The 18335-nt window shown below is 66.5% G+C and overlaps 3 protein-coding genes across 4 annotated transcripts in view; all 3 read right to left on the reverse strand.

Annotated features, from left to right (window-relative positions):
- LSP1 (lymphocyte specific protein 1) overlaps nucleotides 1-3899 on the reverse strand; it is a 37039-nt gene extending 33140 nt beyond the window's left edge. For both annotated transcript variants that reach the window (XM_057729896.1, XM_057729893.1), the window contains exon 1: nucleotides 3813-3899. In XM_057729896.1, coding sequence (XP_057585879.1) covers nucleotides 3813-3880 — 68 coding nt within the window. In that variant the 5' untranslated portion in view covers nucleotides 3881-3899. The remainder of the gene's footprint in view (nucleotides 1-3812) is intronic.
- A 7948-nt stretch (nucleotides 3900-11847) lies between these two features.
- TNNI2 (troponin I2, fast skeletal type) lies at nucleotides 11848-13785 on the reverse strand. The gene is made up of 7 exons (XM_057727346.1): nucleotides 13756-13785; nucleotides 13609-13638; nucleotides 12872-12913; nucleotides 12645-12773; nucleotides 12409-12498; nucleotides 12130-12306; nucleotides 11848-12014 (listed from the first exon to the last, which is right to left on the reverse strand). The coding sequence occupies exons 1-7, from the start codon at nucleotides 13768-13770 to the stop codon at nucleotides 11919-11921; spliced, it is 579 nt and encodes a 192-aa protein (XP_057583329.1). The 5' UTR covers nucleotides 13771-13785; the 3' UTR covers nucleotides 11848-11918.
- Nucleotides 13786-15673: 1888 nt separating this feature from the next.
- SYT8 (synaptotagmin 8) lies at nucleotides 15674-18107 on the reverse strand. The gene is made up of 7 exons (XM_057727348.1): nucleotides 17800-18107; nucleotides 17541-17707; nucleotides 17063-17161; nucleotides 16767-16938; nucleotides 16530-16702; nucleotides 16338-16443; nucleotides 15674-16243 (listed from the first exon to the last, which is right to left on the reverse strand). Exons 1-7 carry the CDS (start codon nucleotides 17918-17920, stop codon nucleotides 15774-15776), a joined length of 1308 nt encoding a protein of 435 aa, XP_057583331.1. The 5' UTR covers nucleotides 17921-18107; the 3' UTR covers nucleotides 15674-15773.
- Nucleotides 18108-18335: the final 228 nt, after the last annotated feature.

Consider the following 18335-nt stretch of genomic DNA (forward strand, 5'->3'; position numbering starts at 1 on the left):
GGAGGCAGACAGGGACCAGGAAGGGGGTGGGGATGCAGGCAAGGGTTTCCGGCTTCCCAAATCGGCAGGGTGGGCCCTGCAGAGTGTGTGTGAAGGTCCTCTCCCTCTCCCCCACCCAAGGAGGGAATGTGAAGGGTCCAGATGGAGGCAGGAGGAGGCGCAGGAGGAAGGCATCCATCATCTGGGCTGAGCTCAACCTCCCTCTCCCCCGGGAAATTTCCGGGCGCCCCAGACCCCTGACCTGGGGGAGGAGGAGACAAGGCCCACCTGGGGTCCGAGGCCTGACCCAGCTCTGAGTGCTGCCTCTGGGTCTGGACCCTGGGTGGGGCTGAGGAAGGAGCCCCAGCGTGCGGCCCCCAGTCCCTCCACCTCAGCAGCCCGTTGCCAGGGCCAGGACCTGATGCCGCCTGGCTCTGCCTGCCCTCCTGAGTGGCCTTTGGCACTGCCTGCTGCTCCAGGGCTGCATGCCCGGCTGTACCAGGTGGTGCCGGCCCCACGGGGAGAGTAAGTAGGTGGGAAGGCCACCAGGTGCCTGGCTGCTTGGGGGGTTCCCACCCGTGGGGTTCTGCCCCTCCCGTGCCACAGTCTCCTCCCACCCCCAGCTCCCTTAGGGGGGCAGAGGCTCAGCCCCTTCCTCCAGCTGCCAGCTGCCCACCCACAGCCCCGCAGGGACCTGTGGCCTCTCTCCTGAGGACACTGCAGCCCAGAGGACAAGGCCAAGAGGGTCTGCAGGGACAGATGGCCCAGAAGGGGACACTGCTCAGGGTGGCCCTACAAATTGTCCCCACCCTGCCTGGCCCCTGAGCTCAGCACACGGAGGCGTGATGGAGGTGGTGTCACCTAGGCATAGGGGCCACACCCTGCCTGGCTGGCAGTGGGGCTCAGAGGCCTGAGGGACATCTGCTTAGCCCACCCCGCCTCAGACAAGGTCATCCAGGGCCAGAGCAGCCCAGCCCTGCCCTGGGGGGTGGGGTACAGTTCAGGGCTCCACGCTGGCCCCCAACACAGGCAGTGGCAGATGCGAAGGGAGCCTGGGGTAGGGACCACCTTAGGGCGAGGGGAGGTCAGAGGAAACTTCAGAAGCCTGGAGAGGGGGTGGGGGGCCAGGTAGGTTGAGGAAGGGCCTGTGATGATTTCTGATTTCGGCACCTTCCAGCACTGGGAAGAGCTGGGAAGGCCATGGTGTGGGGTGAAGTGAGGTCAGCGTGGCCGGGGCCGGCTGGAGCGGCCACAGATTCTACCGCTCCGTGGTGAGTGGTCCCACGTGTGGACGGACATGGTCTGCTGGCTTTGCAGAGAAAGAGCATGGCGGGGCAGGGCCCGGGAGACCACGCTGTCATGCTGGCCAACCAGAGAGGGGCTGGGCTGCAGCAGGAGGCGCCCCAGGGTTCCGGCGAGCCTGTCTGCAGGTGGCAGCAGGATTCCTGCGTGCGGTGCAGACAAGGGAAGGGCCCAGCGTGGTCTGGTCTGGCCTGGCGGAGGGTCAGGGTGCACATGGGGTCTCTGAGGAGTCTGGGGCAGTCTGAGGGGGGCAGGACCCGGCCTCGGGCAATCTGAGGGGATGGCCCATTTGGCCAGTTGGAGGGCCGCGGCCTGCCCTGGATCCCTAGACCTGACAGCTCCCCATGGGCAGTGTGGGGGGGCGTTGCTGGGGGCAGACCTTGTCTGCTCTGCTCCCGCCCCAGCAGACCCCACCTGACCCTGGCCCTCCTGGGGGCCCCTGGGAGGGGCTTCCCAGCCGTGTTCCCTGCCTGGGCGTCGGGGACTTCTCCCTCACCCTGGGCAGGAAAATCCCCGCTTCCCTTAGTCACCTTGTGAAACGAGAACACCACCCGCCCTGAGTCTCAGTTTCACTCAGAGAGGTCAGGGTCGCATGCCCCACCATCAGGGTGATGTCCTGGGGCTGCCCAGTCTCCAGGGGCCGGGGGTGCATCCAGCCAGTTCTCCAAGCAAGCTCCCAACAGACCCCGTGCAGGGGCAGCCCAAGCCCCAGGGACAGGCACCAGAGAGCTGCCCGGAGCAGGGCTGGTGGCCGTGCCCGCCGCCGCCTCCTCCCTCTCCTTGGCATTCACGACAGCTGGTGGGGAGGCGGGTCAAGGATGGGGCCAAGGAAGGGGTAGGCTGCGGCCAGGCCGCTCAAGCCATGCCCTTCTATGGGCATGAGCAGCCGGAGGAGCCCAGGGCCGGACGGCGCTGACGTGCGGAGCCATTTCTGAGCGGGGACACAGCTGTTCCCCAGTCACCTGCTGTGTGTGCAGCGACCTGGCCCCTCCCCAAGGACGGGGCCATCTCCAGGGGCACAGAGCCTGGGCCGTGCCCCACGCCACGCCTTGGCGGTGAGCAACAGGTCTCATCCAGCACCCCTTCCCACCCCAGCCCCGACAGCCCAGGGCTGGCACGCACACCCTGACGCCCACCCGGATCCCAACTGCACAGCTGCTGCACAGCTCCCCCTCCCCCAGGACTCAGCCCCTTGAAGCCCCCACACCAGGGTCCCCCGGTGGGATTCAGCAAGGAGCGCATGACCTTCCACCTCCCTCACACACACGCGCGCCTGCAGACATTTCCGTCCTTCACCTCATTATCCATGAAAGCATCATCACAGAATCAGGTACCGCTGCCTCCAGCCCACAGCAGAAGAGCTGGGGTTAGAATCCACTTTGCAAGTCAACCCTGAGGCTGGGGGGAGCCATGCCCGTGGGGCTCGGTGGGGGTCCTAATGGCCTCCCCCCTTCCCTCCCCTCCCCTCCCTTCACCACTCTCCCAGCAGCGGCTCTGGGGCAAGTGGGAGTAGGGCCCCGGAGGCTCCATCTCAGTCCTGTGGCTTCCAGCATCTCACCTGCTCCCCCCAACCCCACCCCCGGTCTGGGGCCTGTACTCCTCCCCTTCCACTTGCCTGGGCCACAGCCCCCACTGTCCTCCTCCTGGACCGGTGGTCTCTCTCCACACAGCTTCCCATCCCCTGACTGTCACAACATCTGTCCGTCAGAACGTCTGTCCGTCCCCAAGCCCTGACCACTCCCATCTGTCCGGCACCTGCACCCTGGGGAGATCGGATCCCATGGTGTGGCTCAGCCTGGATGCCTCCCCTTCAGCTCTTCCCCCAACCAGGGACCCCCACCCCCCCACCCCCCCGTCCCTGCACAGGCCGCACGGCCCCAGGGAGCACAGCTGCCTCCTGAGGAGGCCTGGGTCACACAGTTTCTTGGCCAGCTCTGGCTGTGGCCACACGGGGGTCCTTTTTGCTGGCAACCACACAGCCTCTGCTGGTGTCCCCTCACGGCCCACCGCCAGCCAACAGCGCCGGCCTGGCGCTCAGAACCTACAGCATCCTTGGCCGTATCACCACCAGGGGAGGGGCCCGCCCAGGGGAGGGGCCCGGCCAGGCCTCAAGCACAGGCTTCGAGGATCCCGGGGCTGCATCCCCTCTTGGCCAGCCCTCCTGGGCCCTCCCAGCTCCTGCGCTCACAGCTTTGGCACTGCCTGCCCATGGCCTGGTCTCTTCCCTGGTGTGCAGGCCACGTCCTGGGTCCCATACCAGGTGTCCAACCTTCCCGCCCCTGGTTAGCGTCCCACTAGCTGGTGGGGGAATCCAGACTCTCCCAGGGAAGCCCAGCTGCAGAGGCAGGCAGAAGAGGCACTAACCTGCCCCCGGTGAGTCGGGGTCCCAAGAAGGCGCCCTGCAGCCTGTGTGCCTCCCCTGAGCCCCCAGGGTGCTATCGACCTCCGGGTTAAGCACCCCCCCACCCAACGTGTACGTGCAAAGGCTTCTGGGGACCGCAGCACGCACGCGGCCTGGCCCTGGGCCTTACCCTGCGCCTTCTTCCACCAGAAGCTCCTGCTGCTCCTCGGAGCCAGGGTCGCTGGGAGCCTCCGCCATCAGGCTGGTGTCGGGCTGGTCCGTGCTATGCGTGTGTGCGGCAGCTCTTGGTGCTTCCTGGGGTGGCTGCCCCGGAGCCCCCACCCCCAGCCGGGTTTCACTTCCCCCTTCCGGCTGCAGGTTGAGGTTTGGAACACATCGGGGCTTGGGTTGGGGTGTTGTTTTTTAATCTGTTGCTGCAAGAGGAGAGGAAAAAAAAAAAAACCACCACCAGCCATCAGGAAGCATTAAGCAAGTGGCAGGGGCCTGGAGGGCAGAGAGGGACCGTGTGGAGGCAGAGGTGGGCGTGGGGGTGTGTGGAGGCTGGGACACCCGCACGTGAGCCCCCCCATGCTCCCCTGGGCCCCCTGTAGCCCTGGCCTTGAAGTCCACCTGTGTGTGGCTGGTGTCCCCAAGCCCGGGGCGCCATCCTGGTCCCTGAGCCTCCCACGTTACGCGTGGTGACCTCTCTGGATGGAGATGTTCTGGGTGCCCCGAGCACGGACGCTCCTTCCCACGAGCCTCAGGCCATCGCCTGGCGCCCCCCTTGCTGGCCTGTGCTCTCCAGGCGATGTCTGGGGCCCACCATGAGCTGCCCTGTCTGAAGGCCCCATGTCTTCTCCTAGCGTTTCCTTTGCTTTCCTGAACGGTTGGGGTCCCCTGTCTCTCTGGGCTCCTGGACTCTGCCACCCCCCCATGCTCAGGGGGCTCAGAACCAACCCCCACCCACCAAGCGTTCACCAGACCCCGGGGCCCTCCGAAGCATGCGCTCTCTCCCCTCTGCCTATCCCCACACTCAAAGGCCCAGAAACAACTGATCCCTCCTGGTAAGAGCAGAGCTGTGTTCCCCAAATTCATGGGCTGGAGTCCTGAGGACCAGCACCTCAGAATGGGACCTTATTTGGAAATAGGGTCCCATTGTAATCGGTTAAGATGAGGTCATCAGGGTAGGTTCGCATCCAATATGACTGGTGTTCTTATAAAAAGAGGAAACGCGGAGGCAGCCTCACCACGGGGAGACGCTGCCGCAGTGTGAGGATGAAAGTGAGATGGGGGTGGTGCGTCTGCAAACCGAAGGTCCCCAGGAAACCACCAGAAGCCGGGGCCCAGAGCAGGTCCTTCCTCAGAGCCCAGGATGACTTCTGGCCTCCATGACTGGGAGGTGCTGGAACCACCCCGTCTGGGAGACTTTGTTATGGCCGCCCCGGGACACCAACACCCTCCCTCCTGCTATGTGCCCAGCAAACAGGCCCCGACACTTGCTGGGGCCAAAGAGTGGGAGACACGGCACTCTCCACGCGGGGGAGGTGGGGGCGCACGGCGGCCGTGCCCGAGGACGCCCTGGGGATCGGGGGCCTGCGGAGTGCTGTGGGCCCAGACGCAGCACCCTCCATGGTCAGCCCGGCCTCCCCTCCTCGTCCTCCTCTCCCATCTCGCCGTCCGGCCCCCGGCCCCCATCCCCCCAGATCCAGCTCCTGCTCTGAGCCTCTGTTCTCCCAGCGCGCGGCTGCCCCACAGGTGCCCGTGCCAGCTGCTGCTGGTCAGCCCCTCTTCCCATCCTCCAGGCCTCTGCTCCCCCATCGATTCCGTGTGTACGCCTGCATGCTCCAACCTCTCACGTCTTCAAACAAAAGCACCCTGGACCCACCCTTCTCACGCCTCCCTCCAGCCCCGTGAGAGGCATCCCTGGGGACCCAGTGTCCAGGTGTGAGGGCCCCTGTGCCCTGCTGGGCGGCAGGTGAAGCAGAGCCAGCCCCCCTCAGAAGAGCTAAGAGTCCACCCAAGAAGCAGATACCCCGTCATTTGTTCAACTGGCTTCGTTCACCCAAACCAGAGGGGCCGTCGGAGGACAGAGAGCACGTCTTGTGGCCCCCCACTCCCGCACCCGGGGCAGTGTCCAGCGACACAGCAAATGACAAGCGAGTCCAAGGCCCGGACACAGCAGGCTCCGTGGGAGGACAGGGTGGCTTCTGGCTCCGGAGATGCTGAGCTGAGGGGTGCAGGCCCCAAGGGGCTGGCCGGGAGGAGGTCTGGGCAAGGCAGACAGGGCAGAGGGACACGGGACGCGCTGACTCTGCCCTGCCTGTGGGACATCCAGGCGGACCATCCTGGGCGGCTGGGTCCGTGGACCAGCAGGCCTCCAAGGCCCAGGTGGGACGGGGTCCCAGGGAGAGCTGTGTCAGGACCACACCCTCAAGTGACAAAGTGACACTGGGGGACGAGACGCTGGGGAGGGGATGTGAGAGAGTGGGCGGAGTGAGCCAGGAGGAGGGGCCGAGAACAGGGACGTGGTCCGCACAGGGGCAGGTCGAGGCAGACGAGGGAGACGCACGTCTTTTCTGGTTGGGGCGCGGAGGGCACAGTCGGCCAGCAGGGGCGTGAGGCCGCCAGCCAGGGGAGAAGGGCGGGCTGCTGCGGGGCGGGATGCGGCCCCCCGGGGCCAAGGGGCGGCAGAGGCTGCAGGAGAGCCACCTGGGGGCTCAGCGAGGGCTCTGCGGGTGGGGGGAGGGCCGTGGGAGAGGCAGACGGATGAGGAGGAGGGCGTCGTCAGGATCCAGGAGAGAAATGTTGAGGCCCTGAGGACACCTAGGGCGGAGGGGGGGGGGGGGCACGGCTGGAGAGAGAGGGGGGCCTGGGAGTTCTATGGGCTGAATTGTGTCCCCCAGAAATGCATATGTGAAGGACCTGTGAGCTTCTAATGAAATGGGGTCTTTGCAGATGAGTTACATGAGACCACCAGGGTGGAGCCCTCATCCCATAGGACGGGTGACCTTATGAGAAGAGGAGGTCAGGACACAGACACACACAGAGGCACGGCCCCATGAGGACACAGGGGGAAGACGGCCGTCTACATGCCGCGGAGAGAGGTCTTGAGAGGACCCAGCCCCGCCCACCCCTCTGATTCCAGCCTCCAGGACGGGGGACAGTGAATGCTGTTGTTTGAGGCCCTCCTCTCCGCCCCACCTCTGGATGTGGTGCTCTTTTGTAGGTGTCTCGGACACTGACACAGGGATGTGCTAGTCAGGGAAGGAAGAAGCTGCTGCGACAAAACACCCTACACTTGGGGGTTTTGCACCCAGTCCAGGCCAGAGTAGGTGGGGAGGGGGTCCCCACTCCTTCTGGGATCCAGGTTCCTCCTTCCAAGGACCTCAGGGTCCCAGCTGGCAGGGGAGGGGCGGGGAGACCAAGAGGGAGGCTGGAGGCAGGGGGTCCCTGGCCTCACCTGTCCTCAAGGGGTTTGCCCAGGAGGAAAAGGGAGGCGGTGTTGTGGGCCGCCAGCCAGCTCCTGCCACTGCGAGATGCAGGGGCGGGGCCAGGGAGCAAGAAGTCAGGGTGCCCAGGATGTGCTAGGGGTCCAGGGGCACCATCAAGGCACTGGCAAGAAGTGGGAGAAGGTCGGGGCGACAGAGGATCTGGATGTGGACGCCCGGGGCTGGAGGTGCTGCGGGACCAAACAGAGGCATCCAGGGTGTTTGTGTGTATGTGGGCAGAGCACGGAGATACGGGGAGGGAGGTGTTTGGCGGGTCAGCAGGCTGGAGGGATGCCCGGGGTCTCTGCCTGGAGCTTGACCCTGTTCCTGTGCTCAGACTTCCCAGGCAGATCCCTCAGCAGGTGTGGAGGTGCACATATGCTGACCAGCTGTGCCCTGGGGAGGAACCAGGGAGTTTGCTGGTGTAGCTCCTTCTGTGCTCCCCATCAGGTGAACTGGGCCCGGGGGTCCTGGCCTGGGAGCCCGAGGAGGCTGGGGACAGATAGGGACAGGGAGTCTGCAAGGCCTGGGGCGGACAGGTCAGAGGGAGGCCAGGGAGGACGGACGATGGGAAGGCAGGGAGTGGCCACACTGAGCAGATGCACTGAGGGGCCAGGTAAGGTGCGCTCCCCAGGGGCGGCAGGTGGGTTATGGGAACCCCCAGGGAATGGGACAGCAGAAGAGACCGGTGAGCAGATAAGGACGTCTGTGCACACACGTGTCCCCGATGGAGGCTGGGGGTCAGGAAGAGGGGTGCGGCTGGGACCCTCTGCACCTGGCCGGGTCTCCCTGGAAAGGGGCAGCTGCCGTGAGCCTGGAATTGCCAGAAACTCCCCCATGGAACCAGGGGGTTGGCTCTAGAAGCAAGAGAAGTTATGAGGAGGGGCCACAGGGCGGAGGGCTCATGATGACCGCCACGGGCACAGCGGGGAGAAGCTGTCCGGAGGGTCTTCCCATGGGCCCCCCAGGACGACAGAGGTCAAAGGCTGGGAGTCCAGCAAGGACCTTGGTGATGGGAGTGGCCAGGAGGTGGGGCCAGACGTGAGCAGAGCCCTGGGGGCCCAGCGAGGACAGTGGGCACGCAAACTCCTGCCCCGCCTGAGGGCCGCCTCGCCTCTACACAGGGTTATCGTGGCCTAGACCACACGCCAGGCCCTCAGGGCTGAGGGCTCATGGAAGGTTTCTTGGAGCAGGTGGGGAGGAGGCGGCCAAGAGAGAGCCCAGGAGATGTTTGCAGGCTGGCGCTGAGGCGGGCGTGGCATGGACGAGAGCTGGGGGGAGCTGGGCCAACTCCCAGAAGAGGCCAGACTTCCCTCCTCACCTGTCCATCCTGTGAGGCAGGTACACTCACCTGAGCACCCATTTTGTAGCTGGGTAAACTGAGACCCAGCTGCTGTGAGGAAGAGTGAGCGGGGGTCGGGCAGGAGGGTGACAGAGAGGCTCGTGGCTCGTTGGTCACAGGCTAGGGGAAGCAGGTCTGGGCCCAGACGGAGCTTGAGGACCAAAGGGGACAGGTGTGAACATTGTCACAGGTGAAACTGGAGAGATGGTGAGGCCTGTGGGCCCCGGAGGTAGATGCTCTCGGAGGAGCTCTGTGTCCTCCGGCTGCGCTGGCTTCCCCTTGGCCAGGTGGGGGTGCAGGTGAAGGGGGCGGGGAGGCCTGTCCCACAGCAGCAGGGAACCCAGGGACCACACAACAAACTAGTCCTCAAGGCTCCGCCCACTTCCAAGTGGATCCCTGACTCCACCCCATCCCTGAGGCTGGCACCGCCCCCTGCCCCCAGCTCCTTGGCCCACTGCACTCACCCAAGCCACTGAAGAAGGGCACGTCTGGCACACTCCTGAGACTCCTGTCTGGGTCCCCCGCTTCCCACCATCAAGCCTGGTCCCCTGGCCCTCAGCCTGCGGGCACCTCGGCCTCTGGAGCTCTCTGGGCTTATCTGCCCGCACCTCCGTCTCCGGAAGTCCGGGTGGGTGCATCTTTGTTGATTTTGTTTCATCTACTTTGTGGTCGCTTCAGAGTGTTCTTGTTTTGACATTTAAAGAAGACTTTAATTGGGAGGAAATGATTTCAAACTGACAGAGGAGTCTCAAGATTAACACAAAGAACGTCCTGTACGTCCTCCACCCCGTCACCTGCAGTCGCTGCCTGCCGCCTCTCCCCACCTTTACTGGTTAGGTCAGCGTGGCCTGTTTCCTAAAGCTGGAGCCGCCCTTTCCTCTGGCCGCAGCACAGACACCAACCTCAGTCTAGGCATCTCGCTGGCCAGCCTGTGTCCTTGTAACCAGCTCTCCTCCGGGACTTTATTTGGTTTTCGTTCGTTCTGCCCACTTCTGGTCTGGCTCGTGGAGGGCGGGTGTGCACCGGCTGCCCCTGCGGTCAGCCATTCCTCCCAGAGCCCTGGTCCCTGCCTGGAGGCTGGGCGGCCCTTGCTGCTGGACCTCGCAGGGGCTGGCCGGGGAGAGAGCTGCCGGCACCGTCCCGCCTGTGCCCCGCACCTCTCAGGAGCAGCCCGCCAGCCTGGCCCGCCATCACAGCCCAGCCCAGCCCAGCCCAGCCGCGCCCCCTCCCTGACCTCCGGCATGACCCACAGGGTTCGCCTAATCCCCTGCACCTTTGCTGCCTGCCTCCTGTCTTTGGGGGTCCTTCCTTGGCCCCATCCAGCTCCAGGAGTTGCTGCCTTGCCCCGCCCATCGTCAGGGCCATGGCCCAGCACTCATGTCTGAGGACGCTCAGACCCCATCTCCAGCCCAGACCCCTGCACCCAGCTGTCTGTGCCTGGGAACTGCCACGTTCCCTAGCTCCCCCCCACCACCCAAATCTCAGCCCAAAGCCAGAGCCTCGCCTGCTCTGGGCTCCTGCCCTGGAGGACGGCCCTCCCCTCTCTCCCCCTGGGCGTAAGCCTGGGCTCCCCGTCTCCCTCTTCCACCAAGTCCTGGGGCCTCCGCCTCTTGAATGTCTCTCCATCCACCACCGCCCCACACCAGGAGGTGACAGTGGCCCCTCTCCCCTCTCCAGCCTCCAGCCTCACCTGTGCTCCACCCTGCAGAGATTTTCTAGAAGGCAGAGCCCTCAACACGTGCCCGGCGCTAGACTATGTGCTTCCCCAGAATCGCCCCGTTCAGCCCCGCGTCCATACAGCCGAGGGACACCGAGGTCGCCCAGCAAGGGCGCTGTCAGGGGGTAGTGGGGGGCATGGGGCCGGACCACCGGCGCGGGCCGGGTGGGGCTGGCTTCACTCGGTTCGCAGGGCCCCCTTTCATTTCACTCACTGATTGGAAAATGTAACCAGCGCCATAAATCCACGGTCCCGCCCAAGAATTACAGCATCATCCCCAAACCTTGTCTGCTGGGTGTTTCCACCCCAGCTGCCCCGGCTCGGCCCCCCACCCCACCCCAGGGAGTCACTGTCTGGAATTTCATGGTTCACATCTTTGTCTTTTAAAAGGAAGGTCATTCCCCACACCTGTTGGAGTTGGGTCCTGCCTGTGGGAACTGCCTCCCTGGGGTCCCTGAGCCACCACACGGCCCTGGGGATGGATCCGCACTCCCTTTCCTCGCAGGCACAGCCCCTGCATAGCCGCCCTGTTCACCTTGCCAGGTCTCTGTCACTGGGAGCTCCGGACGCAGAACCCACTCACTCCTTGAATTCACTGCCTGACCTGCCTGCTCTGGGCTCCACACGGGCTGGGCCTCAGCCGGAACGTCAAGGGCTCCCCTACACCCTGCCTCCGGGAGCAGGGGCGGCAGCAAAGGCACCAGGCCTGGGGCCAAGGGCTGGACAAGACCAGCCTGGTCCCCGGGCTACCGCGGGGCGGGGAGCGGTGCTGGCCAAGGCCGGCAGGGCAGGCTGACGTCTGTCCCTTGAGGCTCAAGGCTCCGGCCCCGGCACATCAATTGCTGGGGCCTCCAGGGGTCAAGGGCAGGGTGGACGGCCGCTCCATCAGGGGCTGCGTTCTGGCCTCCCTGGGCTCCCCACCCGAGATCTGAGCGCAGGACCTTGGCGAACCAGGCATCATCCCTCACTGAGGCGGCTGGCAGTGGCCTTGCTGTGACAGTTGTGTCTGGGCCTGTTGGGGACATCGTCCCTTGATGTGTGCGGTGGGCCAGGGTGGGGGGCTGCGCGGAAAGCAGAGGCCAGCCTCCTGCTGGGCCCGATATGGGGCTGGCTTGGCCTGTCATCAGTCTCTGGTGGGAGCACGAACCCCAGCCTGGTGTGCCCCTGCCCCCTAGGCTCAAGACCCCCAGGAGGGTCCCCTGATTCAAGACTGCCCGCCTGCCCGCTGTGGGGGGGGGGGGCCTGGGGAGGAGCAGCCTGGGAGGAAGGGGCTGCTGCAGGGCACAAGGAGGCAGGCCCGCCAGGCCCCTGCCTGGACGCATGCCCCAAGGACAGGGCCCCTGGGCCCCATGGGGACCGTCATGGTGACAGTGACCATGGACAAATGGTCATCTCGGGAAGTGACTCTGATGTGGCCTGGGCCACCTGTGTCCAGGCCTGTGGGGTCAGACCACCAACACCCAGTCGCCCCAACAGGCAGATGGGGAGGAGGGGTTCCTGCCGTGGGAGCGGCACTCCCAGCCCAGGCGAAAGCCCCTGAAGCCCACCTGTGGCTCCTCCACCCCCAGCCTGGGGGTCCCCAGTCTCAGAGGCCTCCAGGGCAGCCTGTGGGCGGAGAGGCTGGGGCAGCACCGGGCCAGACCAGACCAGACCAGAGCAGAGCAGAGCAGAGCAGTCGTGGTGATTGGAATCCTTTATTGACAGGGGCCCATCCGACCTCGGAAGGCCCCGCTGGGAGTGCCAGGTGGCCTAGGACTCGGACTCGAACATCTTCTTGCGGCCCTCCATGCCCGACTTCTCCTCGATGTTCTTCCTCCAGTCGCCCACGTCTCGCAGGTCCCGCTCCTGCCAGGGCCACGAGGGGGCTCAGGCCCAGCGCCCCGCCTCGCTCCCCCCTCTGCGTCCTGTCCTCCCTGCAGACCGGTCCGGGGCCTGAGCTGGCCGGCGGCGGGGGCCCTACCTTCTCGGTGTCCTCCTTCTTGACCTGCTTGAGGTTGGCCCGCAGGTCCATGCACACCTTGTGCTTGGAGCCCAGGAGCGCCTTCAGCATGGCATCCGCCGACATGCGCACCCTTCTCAGCGGGGGCCTCTTGAACTTGCCTCTCAGGTCGAACAGCTTCTGGTTCATGTCCTCCAGCTGCAGGGCAGGCAACAACGTTAGGCGGGGGCGGCGGGGCCAGGCCCCCTCGGTCCGTCAGGGCGCCCCCAACCACGCCCCATCCCCCGCCAGCCCACTCACCTCCTTGGTGCTCTTCTGGACCTTCACCTCCATGTCATACTTCTCCTCCTCGGCCGCGTCAATCTTGGCGTGCAGCTGTTTGCAGAGCTCCTGGTGGCAGGGGCCGTGGGGGGCCGTGGGTGGGCGGCCATCCCCGCACCAGGCCTCCCCCTGCCCTGACCACCCTGCTCGCCCTCTGGACCAAGGGGGAGACTGGGCGGTGGGCAAGAGCTGCTCGGGGAGTGGGGCCTGGGTACCTGCACCTCAGCCATGGAGCCAGGGATGTGCAGAGCGGGGCAGTGCTCGGAGAGGTAGTTCTGCTTCTCCGTCTCACGGCGGCTCTCCTCCTTCTCCAGCTCCGTGGCCGCGATCTGGAGCATGACACTCTGGGGGCGGGGGGGCGGGGGGAGGCAGGCAGGTGGTGAGGGGCCGCAGCACGCCCGCCCGCAGACCCCCAGGCGGCCCTGTCCAGGCCCACACCTACCTTCAGGTGCTGTCTGCGGGCCGTGATGGCCCTGTGGCGCTTCTACAGGGCAGGGACAGGAGACAGGAGGCAGAGTCAGGGCCAGCCCAGGGCCCCCAGAACCCCGCATCCTTACACGCTCACCTGCCCATCCGGGGGGTCCTGCCCAAGGTGGGGAGGCTGGGCCCAGGACACGGTGCTGCCTGGTGACCCTTTGCCCAGGTGGCCCTTCGGGGTGGGACTGGGGTCAGGAGAAGAGGCAGTGCTTGGGAGCCAGGAGGATGCTGGCAGGGCCCGGGGGGTCAGAGGGAGGGGATGCAGCCGTCAGAAAGAAGAAGCGATTCCCCGGTGACCAGGCCACAGCCGCACTTCCCCTGCCCCAGGGGGCACCCACAGCCACTTCCTCTGTTTGTCAGTGTCTCGGTGGGTGGGGGTGGGGCAGTTTCATGGGGGCGGGAAGGGCTGGTAGCCTCCCTGGGCCTTGGAACTCCGACCTCTGACCTATCCTAGTTGGGGGTCCCATCCCCTCCGTACTCCTCCCCAAGCAGGTACTCACCTCCTCACTGTCCCAGGAGGGCAGGTGGGGGGGATGGGGAGAGAAGAGAGGTTAGGGCCACACCATGGGGCTGTGTGATGGGGCAAGGGCGGGAGGTGGCCAGCTGGGGAGATGTGGAGACCCCCGCCCAGCAGTATGGGGCAGGGGTGGTGGGATGGCGGGGACTGGGGGGGGGGGCACCAGGCTTGGGGGCTACACTTACTCCCCCATCTTGAGGTCCTGGGCTTAGAGCCTGTAGGAAAGAAAGGTCAGAGGGTGTCAGGGCCACGGCCCTGGGTGCCAGCCGTTGGGGAGCGGGCACCGCACCGCGCACTCTCCCGGCCCCCAGCAGCCCCGCCTCAGCCCCCACCTCCTTGGAGGGCATGTCTTGGAATTCCCCCGGGGAGAGAAGTAAGAGAAGAAAGTGTTCCCAAAGTGTCCCAGGCGGGCCTGGATTCACTGCAGCTGTCCCTGGCGGCGGCGGGGGGGTGGGGGTGAGGGGGTGGTCCAGCTAGCACAGGTGGCCATCAGAGCCACCCGTTATTTTTAGCTCTGCTCCTTCAGCTTCTGGCCCAAGTGCATACAAGAAGCTGCATCCCCGTCGGGCCTGGGGTCCCTCAACCCATTAAATCCCTTTCCGTGTCCCAGAGGTGAGGCCTGGCCGTAGGGGTGCTGCCTGCACCCCGGTGCCCCCAGCCCGTCCCTGGATGTGCATCTCCCTCTCGCCCCCGCTCCGTGGAAGCCCCCCAGAGAGGCTGCTGGCTGCGGCCCCAGCCCCCAGGCCCCCAGGCCCCCGCCTCCTGCAAGTGAGCTTGAGCAGTGCCTTCCCGGCCTCGGCTGGCAGGGCCGGCCTCACCTCGCGTCTGGGCGGCCGCGCGAGGAGCGAGGTCAGGCCGGCAGCGGCAAATTGGGCTGGTGGGCCCAGGGGGAGGGGTATAAATGGCCTCCCCCAGGCTGGGCCCCCGCTCAGAAAGGGCATGGAGCATGCCTCAGACCAATGGGGGCACAGGGACCTCCCCACCTGCCCAGGCCGCCTGGCCCAGCCCAGCCTCGTGCTGTCGTCCAGGCCAAGAAGTCTTGGTGGTGGGGGGGTGGGGGAGCCGTGAGGTTGGGTTGGTCTATTTAGGGCTCCGTGACGAGCTCGAGATGCCTCCCTGTGTCTTGCAAGGAGCCTGAGGACCGCGTGACGGCCTTGCCAGCCGCCGTGCACAGCTCCGGGGTCAGCCGAGGGGCCACCCTCGTCCGCCCCGCCTGCCCTGAGTCAGGGTCCGCGCTGCTCTGGGCCCCCTGGGAACAGCAGCCGCCTTGCACTCTGCTGCTCTCCGTTCCTCTAGCCCGGTGGGCATCTCAGGCACGAGCTGGCCACGTCCACCCTTCCCCAAGCTGACCTGGTGCGAGGCCAGACCCCCAAACACAGCCTCTGGGGCCTGCAGCGGTGGTCAGGGTGTCTGGGGCGGGGGCTGCCCTCCGTGGGCGGGATCCCGGCTTCCCACCCAGCAGCAGGATGGGGGCTCCCGGGGAAGACGTGCAGCCCTGCCTGGACCCCCTGTTCGTGTGGCTCCTGCACGCTCTGAACACACCCTTCAACCCCAGGATTTCAGTGCCACCCACCTGGGAACCTCTCCCTGATCCGAGGGCGCCTGGGGCCCTCCTGGCTGCTCAGGCAGCCCCGGCACTGCCCTTCTCACCCCAGCCCAGGCCTGCGCCCCCTGCCCGGGCCCCCGCCCAGCAGAGTCATCTGGACAACCAGGACTTGGCACCCTGTGAGCTGGGGGTGCGCGGCCCCAGCCCTGCCGGCTTCTCGGGCCGTGGGGAGGGTCAGGGAGAGCTAAAGCGGTCCAGATGTGCAGGGATTAGAGCTGCTTCCCAGCCAGGCTGAGCCCCCAAAGGCCAGGGGCGGCTTCCGAAGGCATCTACTGCCCCCTGCTGCTCCTGCAGGGGAGGCCCCGCAGTCACTGTCCAGAGGGTCTGGGGGCCTCTCGGGGGCTGGGCCGGTCCCTGGGGTTGGGGTCCCCTCCGTCCACTGTCACCATCCCCCGAACCTCTCCCACTCGCCCACCGTGTCCCTAGGGGACGGTCCCTGACTCTCCAGGCTCCGCAGACGGGAGGGCTCCCTGTCTCCCGGTATCATCCCCCTTTACCCTCACTCAGGGGTTAGGCGTAGGTCAGAGGCCTCAAGGCCTGGATGGGCCTGCAGAGGAGACCCTCTCCTTGTCCTTGGGAGGGGGCCATGGCCATGTCAGTGGAGCCCCTGGCCCTGCTGTGTCCGGGGGGCTCATGGAGGACACACAGTGCGGGGGGGAGAAGATGTTTATTATGGTGCATCCCCAGGACCACCTGCATGGGGCCCACGGCCCAGCCCGGGGAGACCCAGGCCCGGGGCTGCTTTCAGGAGCCAGGCCAGGGCAGGTGCAGGCGGGGCTGCAAGGCCAGGGCCCGGTCCACCTCCCCGGCTGGCTGCAGGCGGTGCCACCGGGCGACAGGCCGCCAGGCGTGGACAAGCATGTCTGCCCAATACTGTAGGGGCTGGCCAGAGGCCCAGGCACCCAGGAGAACCTTGCACACGGGCTCGGCCCGGAACTGCAGGCCCCAGGCCCAGACAGCCAGCACAAGATCCACGTTCTGGGTAGAGGCAGGCAGAGGTGCGGTGGGAGGGGAGAAAGACAGCAGCCAGTTTAGCCCTGAGCGAGGTACCTCCCCTGCCCCCTCCTCCAGGCAGCCCACCTGGATCTGGCTGAAGGGCACAAGGAAGGTGAAGGCCTCATTAAAGTAAGGGGTGGCCGTGCCCTTCCTGGCAGACGTCTTTCTCTTCTTCCACTTTCTCTGGTTCAGCATAAGCTGGACCTTCACGTAGAGCTCTGGGCAAGCGGAAGGGGTCAGAGGGCGTCCCAGGTGCGCAGCCCGAGCGCAGGGTCCCCTTGGTCCACGTGGAGGGGCGGGTCTGGCACTCACCTGCCAGCACTGGGCTCAGGCCTCGGGCCTCCAGCATGACCATGGTCAGGTGGCCCGAGCCGGGCACATACCGGAGTGAGAAGCACAGCTCCCCCGTCAGCTCAGGCTGCGGGCGGTGAGAGCGGCCTCAGCTTCCCGGCTGCCGGTGCACCGGGCCGGGCGGGGCTGGAGCCTGGGGCTCAGCGGGCTCACCTCGGCGGTGGCATCGGGTGGGCCCAGTGGGTGCCAGAGCTCCAGGAGGTGCCGTGGGTCCACGGGGACCAGTGGGAGACAGAGGCCACCCAGCAGCTCGTGCTGGGAGAAGTGCCTGTAGTACAGCACCTGTACCTGCAGGGTGGTCCGGGGCAGCTCCGCGGGGGGGGCACCTGCGGGCAGGGGTGTGAGCGGGCCCCGCTGCCCGGCCCCAGCCTCCCACCACCCGGCCCCGACTCACTTGGAAGAAGCAGGTCTCCTCAAACATGGGGCAGAGTGTGCCACGGTGCACCTTCGTCTCGTGCCTGCACCCGGCCTCGGGGGAGAGGCTGACACGCGCGTAGGGGTCCGCCGTGCCGCCCGGGCCCCTGGGCCTCAGGTCCGCAGCCTGCTTGAGGTCCACCTTGATCTAGGAGCCAGGGGGCGGTTCAGCCCAGGGCCTCTCCAAGGTCAGCCCCACGCCACCCAGCACCCAGCGCTCACCCTTTGCGCATCGTCCCTCCGAAATCCCACACAGCCTCTGGGCCCCTCACCTCCTGGCTTCCAAAGTCATACTCCATGGACAGCTGCAGGCGCCCCCACTGCCGCGGCCCCCCAGTGTCAGGCTCCATGTTGCCCACATCCGGCTGTACCTGGGTGGTGTCGCAGGGGCTGGTGACAGGTGATGCCAGGACCATGTCCCCACCAGAGCCCCGGCATCCCAGGCAGCAGGTCCGCGGTGGGTCCGACCTCCAGGCCAGGCCACCAGAAGGGCTCACACCCCAGCCCTGCTCTGCGAGACCGGCTGTGACTGCCCCAAGTCCACCTCTCACGCCACTGCCTTCTCCAAGCACCGCTGTGGCTGCCGCGGCCCATGCCCTCTGGTACTTTGTTTATCGCCTTGCTTCCAGGAGGGCCCCCCGCCTCTGCTCTGGGCGGACCAGGCCATCTGGGGGCTGTGCTCCCCGCCGAACCTGGACCTTGAGCTGCCCCTGGCACGGACCCAGCTGGGAGCTGGCGCCCCCGTCTCACCAGGTGGGTGGTGGTGGAGCCATGGGCGCTGCCCAGGCCCACGGTCTCCTTGTCTCTGGGCTTCTTCCTGTGGCAGCCACGGTGGCAGCAGCAGATGGCACAGAGCAGGCAGGAAACAATGAGCATGCCCGCCACGGCCGCGGCGGCAATGAGTGCCCCACGGAGCCCTGGGGTGGGGGGGTGGGGGGGAGGCACAGAGACGGACCTGAGACGCAGCCATGGACAGCGGCTGCCCCTCACCTGGCCGGGCCATGCCCACGCCTCTCTCGGAGGTCCCAAAACTCCCAGGGGATCCGGGCAAAGAGGTCCGGAATGAGCCCGGGTACAGCCATGGTGCCCGCCGGGGCCCGGGTGCTGCGGGGGTCTGGCGGGCACCCCATCTCCTCGCCCTGCTGGCCTGGAGCAAACAGCCAGGGAAGCCAGGTCACCTGTGAGGATGGCCCCTCGGGCCCCTGCCCACTATCCCACCTGCCCAGCGCAGCCAGCTCCGTCTGCCTGCGCAAGGAGGCAGTCCAGGTTGGCCGGGGGCAAGGGTTCTGAGTGGCGCCAGCGGGAGGCAGGCGCTGGGCCTTGGCCAAAGTGTGGGCTTAGCTACTGCAGGCCTGGCCTCCTGGCCACCCGCCCCAGCCCCCAGCCCCCAGCCCAGCTGAGCGGGCCAGGCCTGGGCAGCCCGGCCCTGCCTTCGCTGGTCCTCACCACGGAGCCCTCCCCCTCCTCACCACAGGACCTCCTCCTCCAGGAAGCCCCCTCCCTCCTGGCCTCTCTCCTAAGGCCCCAGGCCCTCCTGGCGGTCAC

The sequence above is a fragment of the Hippopotamus amphibius genome, chromosome 3 (genome assembly GCF_030028045.1).
Source record: "Hippopotamus amphibius kiboko isolate mHipAmp2 chromosome 3, mHipAmp2.hap2, whole genome shotgun sequence".
Classification (NCBI taxonomy): Eukaryota; Metazoa; Chordata; class Mammalia; order Artiodactyla; family Hippopotamidae; genus Hippopotamus; species Hippopotamus amphibius.

Excerpts from the sequence above, each read along its gene's own strand:
- SYT8 (XM_057727348.1), bottom strand. The coding sequence starts at position 17,920 with ATGGGGTGCCCGCCAGACCCCCGCAGCACCCGGGCCCCGGCGGGCACC. Across the intron at positions 16,939-17,062 it reads ATGACTTTGGAAGCCAGGAG|ATCAAGGTGGACCTCAAGCA; the intron begins GTGAGGGGCCCA and ends CCTGGCTCCTAG. Across the intron at positions 16,244-16,337 it reads CCTGAGCCCAGTGCTGGCAG|AGCTCTACGTGAAGGTCCAG; the intron begins GTGAGTGCCAGA and ends CCGCTTGCCCAG.
- TNNI2 (XM_057727346.1), bottom strand. Across the intron at positions 12,499-12,644 it reads GCTCCATGGCTGAGGTGCAG|GAGCTCTGCAAACAGCTGCA; the intron begins GTACCCAGGCCC and ends CCCTGCCACCAG. Across the intron at positions 12,015-12,129 it reads AGAAGGAGGACACCGAGAAG|GAGCGGGACCTGCGAGACGT; the intron begins GTAGGGCCCCCG and ends TGGCCCTGGCAG.